This window comes from Salmo salar, chromosome ssa15, assembly GCF_905237065.1.
Source record: "Salmo salar chromosome ssa15, Ssal_v3.1, whole genome shotgun sequence".
In the NCBI taxonomy this organism is placed as follows: Eukaryota; Metazoa; Chordata; class Actinopteri; order Salmoniformes; family Salmonidae; genus Salmo; species Salmo salar.
In genome coordinates, this window is record NC_059456.1 from 60,499,263 (window position 1) to 60,506,549 (window position 7,287).

The 7,287-nt window shown below is 44.2% G+C and overlaps 1 protein-coding gene across 4 annotated transcripts; it reads right to left on the minus strand.

Annotated features, from left to right (window-relative positions):
• Positions 1–518: 518 nt before the first annotated feature.
• On the minus strand, positions 519–7,072 carry mbd4 (methyl-CpG binding domain protein 4). Of its 4 annotated transcripts, none has more exons than XM_014145394.2 (15): positions 6,820–7,072; positions 6,141–6,634; positions 5,143–5,975; positions 4,895–4,954; positions 4,646–4,780; positions 4,414–4,563; positions 4,102–4,205; positions 3,880–3,941; positions 3,405–3,508; positions 3,138–3,266; positions 2,869–3,002; positions 2,655–2,782; positions 2,453–2,512; positions 2,167–2,356; positions 519–1,506 (listed from the first exon to the last, which is right to left on the minus strand). In XM_014145394.2, exons 2-15 carry the CDS (start codon positions 6,497–6,499, stop codon positions 1,396–1,398), a joined length of 2,559 nt encoding a protein of 852 aa, XP_014000869.1. In that variant the 5' UTR covers positions 6,500–6,634; positions 6,820–7,072; the 3' UTR covers positions 519–1,395. The 4 variants fall into 4 exon arrangements, with proteins under 4 accessions (XP_014000869.1, XP_014000872.1, XP_014000871.1 ...); XM_014145397.2 differs by having other exon boundaries at positions 6,141–6,630; positions 6,858–7,051; XM_014145396.2 differs by having other exon boundaries at positions 6,858–7,051.
• Between the last annotated feature and the right edge of the window lie 215 nt (positions 7,073–7,287).

Genomic DNA, 7,287 nt, shown 5'->3' on the forward strand with positions numbered 1-7,287 from the left:
CCAACAGTAAAGCATCCTGAGACCATGTGTGGGGTTGCTTCTCAGCCAAGGGAGTGGGCTCACTCACAATTTTGCCTAAGAACACAGCCATGGATAAAGAATGGTACCAACACATCCTCCGAGAGCAACTTCTCCCAACCATCCAGGAACAGTTTGGTGATGAACAATGCCTTTTCCAGCATGATGGAGCACCTTGCCATAAGGCAAAAGTGATAACTAAGTGGCTCGGGGAACAAAACATCGATATTTTGGGTCCATGGCCAGGAAACTCCCCAGACCTTAATCCCAATGAGAACTTGTGGTCAATCCTCAAGAGGTGGGTGGACAAACAAAACCCCACAAATTCTGACAAACTCCAAGCATTGATTATGCAAGAATGTGCTGCCATCAGTCAGGATGTGGCCCATAAATTAATTGACAGCTTGCCAGGGTGGATTGCAGAGGTCTTGAAAAAAAGGTCAACACTTTAAATATTGACTCTTTGCATCAACTTCATGTCATTGTTAATAAAAGCCTTTGACACTTATTACATGCTTGTAATTGTACTTCAGTATTCCATAGTAACATCTGACAAATATATCTAAAGCAAACTTTGGAAATTAATATTTGTTCCATTCTCAACTTTTGGCCACGACTCTACAATGCACAAGTGTATTTTATCAGAACTGTGTCAACATTTGCATCCACTCAATAATCCCAACACATTGTTCCACCCTCATCCTGGGTAGCTACTAAAGCTAGTGCGCTTAGAATTAAAACATTTATTCAAATGATATTTTTTCATTTTCAATAATCTAAAAAAAATGTTTTGTTAATCATGTCCTTAGGTTCCAGAACCAGTATGTGTGTGTTTATGTTAGGCCTAAGATTCCCAGCTGCACTTACTTGCATTATCACCATTAAATAAAAATTAAAAAAATTCCAGAGTGCTATTTTGTTTACAATATCCTTTCACCATTTTTATTTGACATGTTGAAATGAACTAAAAGCAATTTAATTTGAACTGCTGCTGCTCATTGCTGAAGACCTTACTAAAACACTGCTGTTGCATGTAGATGATAGATGAAAGCCATTCAAGGAAACAGACCGCTGCGCCACTCAGGAGCTACTATCTAAGGCACTGCATCTCAGTGCTAGAGGCATCACTACAGACCCTGGTTCGATTCTGGCCTGTATCACAACCGGCCGTGATTGGGAGTCCCATAGGGTGGCGCACAATTGGCCCAGCGTCGTTAGGCTTTGGCTGGGGTAGGCCGTCTATTGTAAATAAGAATTTGTTCGTAACTGACTTGCCTAATTAAATAAGCCTAACCCTAAAAATAGTGAAGTCCCCTATAAAGCTAGCTATGGAAAAATAGAAAATGTGTGAACATTTGTGAGCAGAGGTGTGTGCTTCTATTTCAGTGTGCCGCTCCAATTAATGGGGTTGTGGCGTAGCATTTCTCTCTCCATCAGGGCCTCCTGAGAGCGAATCAGTGCCCTGTCCCTCCAGCTCTGCTCCATCAGCTACACCAGACACACAAAAGAGAAGAGTATGAGTAAAATAAATATCACATTAGGACGAAGTCAGTGGAGGCTGCTGAGGGGAGGACAGCACGTAATAACGGCCGGAACAAAGCAAATTAAATACCATGGAAACCATGTGTTGGATACCATTCCGCTCCAGCCATTAGTACGTAGTGTGTTACAGGGTTCCCCAACTGGCGGTCCTCGGGTTGTTTTATTTGGCCCCCCAAGTATATTGATAGACATAGACTGTAAAAACACCAGGAAATCAGCTCCAAGTGATTTTAATATAAGAAATCTGTTCAAGTATTCCCACACATAAGAGACATGTGGATCGTATACAAATATAAGCAAGGTTTGAAATAATTGTTTTAGTCAAACATCTGTTTGGGCTTCTTGCGGTCAATATGCAGTCTACAACGTATTTGTAATTATGTTTATATTTTACATTTTAGTTGACACGCTTACCCAGAGCGACTTACATGAGCAATTAGGGTTAAGTGCCTTGCTCAAGGTCACATTTACAGATTTTTACCTAGTCGGCTCTGGGATTCAAACCAGTAACCTTTGAATTACTGGCCCAATACTCTTAACTGCTAGGCTACCTGCCGACCCTGCCTGTTCCGACCATCCGCTAGTTGATGATCCCTGGTGTATTACCTTCTTGTTCTCATCTCTGTAGTGGCTCATCGCTCTGCTGTGCTGGATCCTCTGCTGTTTCTCACTGGACAGAGCCAAGCGATCCGCTTCCTGTAAAAACTCAGCCTCCTCTGCCTTACTGGTCAACTTCAGCATCAGCCCCGCCCTCTTCTCCTCCATCTGCCTCTTCAGATGCTGACGTACCTCCGATCTGGAAAATCGAGAGATTTATAAACAATATGACAGAAGCCAGAATCCCACCTAGATATGGGAGGGAAATGGATAATTCAGACGAGGATGCTTTTACCTGTACTCCTCTCTTTCAGTGCAGGATCCGTAGAATGGCTTCCGCCACACCTGGTGATACCTACCAAAGCCCCAGAGAAAAAAAGATTAATTGGCAAAAATTGGACATGTCATATTATTGGATATTATGTAGTTTTCTCCAAAGTGTCACAAAACGCAGAAACAGACTGGCAGCAGGGTTTATGTTTTACTACTGGAGTCACCTATAATGCTCCTTTCTCTGCATAACCAGTGCCCTCTGGTGGTTGTGGTGATGCACAGCAGGGGTCTCCAGGCTGACAGTCCGTCTATGGGCCAGAGGAGGATGGAGGGGGTCCAGTCTGGGGACAGACTGCCGACCAGATAGGAAGTTCACACGAAGGCAGGCAAAAATATTTATAACACTTGAATTTGCTTTATCTTAGAGTCAATGTACACCTGGCTGACTGGCAGTGCTGCCGAGGCAGGTGAGATGATGGGCAAGGTCAGGGGAGTGACCATAAGGTAGCGACTTTGGCGGACAGGTGTGGATCGAGGAATAGACAGAGTTGTGGAATTCAAGCGAACAGCAGCTGTGGTAATGAAAAGAAGAATGCACAGTATAAACACTGAACGGTTTAAATAATCCAACATGCAGTTCAAACTGATAGAAAACCATTCATTTAAAACTATTTAAAACGTCAAAGCTGTTTTCAAAGTTTTCTTACGAAGTTTCATTCCGTAGACTGGGCTGTGTCTTGTGTTTCCCCAGCAGTGGAGTCCGGTCCTTGTGCATTGAAAAACTTCTAAAGGGTCTGTCTTAACTTTTACACTAAGCTCTCTTCTTACTACTGTCACTGTCAAAACAGTAAAGTTATTTTTCATAACAGTAAAGTTGAATTAATTACATGCGAACTACTTCCTTTTCAAATATTTACTTTAATGACTATGAAGACTTGGATTCAAATAGAAATAGTACAAACAAATGCACTCACTTGGGTGTGTTGCGGTGGCAACTGTTGACCTGGGAATCAGGTTACTCGTGTGCAGACAGAGAATAAATCTGGAGCCTAACGTAGCTAAATGCACTGGTGCTCTCCTAAAGAAATGTATTAGCATGTGAAATAGGGCTGGGTGAGCTATTGTCAGAGCATGGCTACACAGCTAGACAGATGGAGACGATTCAATACACGCAAGGAAGGAACACCAATCTCCAATAGACAAAGGGGACACGGTTTATCTGTTGCTTTTCCAGAGGCACAACATCAAAGTTAAATTCAATGTAAATGAGTCATTAGGCTTTTAAAACATGAAACAATTTCTTTAATACAATCATGTTGACTAACAATTGTTGTCCAAGAGAGATACCGATATGTCAGGTTATAAGCCTAATGATTTAAGAACTAGAACATTCTTCCACTGATAAAACATGTTGTGACATTGCAGTTCCTCATGGTTCAGATTCCCAACCTCTCGTGGTTCTCCCACAGCCAAGCATGGTACTTGTTCAGCATGTGGTCCTGGGGTTCAACCTATGTAAATACACACACACACAAGGGCAATATCTCTAGTTGACTATATCTGGATCTATTATTTAAATGTTGGTGTAACAATAGTTGTCATTTTTGCTAAAGGGAAAATACACTATAAACTGTATGTAACAACCTACTATGGGGTCTGTGACTCACTCACCTGTCTCCACTCCTCTACACAGAAGATCCTGTAGGAGTCATTGCCGTACTTCCCAATCCCATGCAGCTCTATAGGGTAGCGCCACTGCTTGGTCAGGTATTCATCTGCATAAGAGATGCATAACATAACATCTGCATAACATACCCATTATTTCTCAGGTGCTGGCAAAAACAAACACACCTCTAACACTTGGAGGATTGGATAACCCAGTCGTCATCCTCGATTCAACTAAAACTAAAATCTCACTTTCTAGGAGGGAAATCAGTGGATCATCTCTTGGATCTACAGGTGGAGATGGGAACAGTGACTCACCAGAGAACCTGATGATGATTTTGGCTCGCAGTTCATACAGGCCCAAAGACCTCAGCAGCACAGACAGGGGCTTCCACTCTGCCCCCCTGGTCTCCTCCGCTGATGGGTAAAGCTTAAAGAACTGCCACAACACCGGGATGGCCATTTTACCTGAAAAATAAGACCGAACAGAGACTGTGTGAGATCATTCCAATGCTTTTATTGTAGATGTGTGTGTGTTTGTGTGTCTCACCGCTGGTCTTGTTGAGAAACACGGTGGCTACCAGGAGCTTCCAGGGGTCGTGGAAAAGGGTCTCCTGCACCAGGTGGAAGGGGGAGCGAGGAGGGGTCCACTTCCTGAAGGCTTTCCTCCTAGGGGGGCTCAGACCTGTGTGTGGACATAAGGGGTTTTGGACATAAATCAACAATTTTTTTATTTGACTTACATTTTTCTCCAAGAATGGCAAGTTCTGTTAAGTTCTACCATTTATGAAATGATTACCATCTCTCAATGACTTCCGGCTGAAATAAGGACTGGTCTTCCGTTTCTCTCCTAACAGTTCTGGGCAGAACAGGAACAACAGGCACCACTACACACATTAAACATGTTATTCTCTTGGGTCAGTACACAGTAACCATGGAGGTCCAAGAAGATGATTACGTTTTTCTCTATCTAGGCATCACAGTCAATGCACATTATGCATCATAACTCAGTTAGCACAATGCACAGTAGAGGAAATTGATACATACTGCTCTGGGAATCTTTCAGTGGTGTACAGCACCCTTCAGTGGTCTGGGGAGATGGCAGCTCTTCGTCATGCACCTCGGCCTCTATATTCTCCACTCCCTCAGTCTCCCCCACTCCCACACCCTCAGACTTCCCCTCGCTCTCAGAAGCAGACTGCACCCTAAGGACTGGGACAAGTAACAGTGACACAGGAGGCTGTTCTCCTCGACCAATGTGAGCATCTTGTAGATCAGTGGGCGGGGCTAGCCTGAGCAGCTTTTCTCTCAGCAGCCCCGGCCTCCTCTGGAGGCTCTTCTCCAGTATGACATCGTCAACGACCGCCACGACCTTCAGACGCCTCTCAGTCTCATCATCCTCACCCCTTCTCACAGAGGCTTGCATGTTTGTCTCTTTGATGTCTTCATTTGTGTCTGATGGGTGGCCCGTTTCTGTGCCTCTCCCAGCTGCCGGTCTGTGATTCCCCCTTGCCAAGGGAGGCATGTCAGGCCTCTGAAGAGTTGATATCGTTCTCTTGTCTCTGGGTCTGGTCCTCTGCTTGCAGGATTTTGCGGAAGAGGCTATTTTTGTGTTATTTGGAGGCAGGCTTAATATTCTACCCTCTTCCATATTCTCCTCTGTGTTCTGCCTGTCTTCTTTGATATTGGCCTCTGAGGCATGACATGTGTGTTCCTGATTAACTTTCCTCTGTCTCTCCTGGCTTGGCAGTGGAGTCACAGCTACACTGCCACTCTTGACTTTGGTGAAGTCAAAGTCATCTATCTGTAGATCCCCTCCTGCATCTTTGAGAAGGAAGGCTTGAAGAGACGCCCTGGACCGGAACCTCTGTCCCTGGGGACTACAGAGGCAGACATATCAGTTACTTCATGTAGAATCATTGCTCATAGGATATCTGCAATGCACTTAGCCCCTAGCCCTGACAGTAAGATACACACACTTCTGGGATGTCTACATGCAATGAGAGAATGAGAGTAACTAGTGAAGAAGCAAAAATCAGAATCACCTTGTTATATAGATGTCCATTTTGCCTGCAGTCTTCCCACTTTTCCTCTGCCTCACCACTCTCACCCAGCCCAGCGGCATACTAGAAGGCTGGCACGACTCCTCATCCTGTCTGGTCCGCTGTCTCTTTACTGCATTGGGATCAGCCTCTTTGTTAACTATCATATATGAACCTGGAACAGCCATAGTGTCTGTGTCAGAATTAGGATTAAAATGTGTGTCAGTGATGGGGTTCTCTGTGTTGAGGTTATTGTTTTTGAGCCTGGTTGTGACTGTGTTGTTGTCAGTAGGGGAAGCACAGGTTGTATCAACAGTAGGCTCAGTTTTAGCCTGATACATATGATAATCCAGTGATAGCATATTGTCCACACTCTGGAGCGCAGAGGATGTCTGTCTCAGACAGGTGTCACAAGCTGGGTTTCATGAGGCTGAGATCCTGCTCCGGTCCTCTTATCTGCTAACATCTTCCTAAGACATCAGGAGCTCTATACCTTGCTGCGACAAACAACAAGATGGATCAGAATAGTCAACTCAACCTGTCTATCATATCATATTTAAAAAAATGTTCACAACAAAATCTTATTTATATGGAAGAGTATGGTTTGGGCAAATAGGTGACTATTAGCTAGCTAGCTCCTAGTTAGCTAGCTAAGTAGCTAAACAATTGCAGATTGGTTTACCTTCTTGATAGTCGATTCAACTGTGCTTGTTTGCGTACCTCGTGATCACGTGCTGTTCTGGATGAATAGTTCATCTCTGTTAGCATATTACTTGAAGATCGGAATTGAATAAAATTGTCGGAGACGTAACATCAACCTCTTTGGATAAATTGTATTTGCCGCTGGGCTGTGAAGTGTGTGAACTAGCTTGTGAGCGATTCTGCTTGACTCACACATGCCATGCGCAGAACGCAGCACAAGAGACAGGAAACAGAGGACGGAGTCTGCGCACAAGCGAACAGATCCTGTAAACAGCCCTCCACGACAACAACCTGTTGAACATCAACTGCGCAAACGGAGAGGAAATCTGACAAAATAGGCATAATTGTGAGTGCGGTTGAGAGTTTTTTTTGGGACATCAGAAGTCCAATGTATTTCCTGTAGACAGCCAGTAGGTGTCAATGTTTGACCAGGCGAGCTCTGACAGGG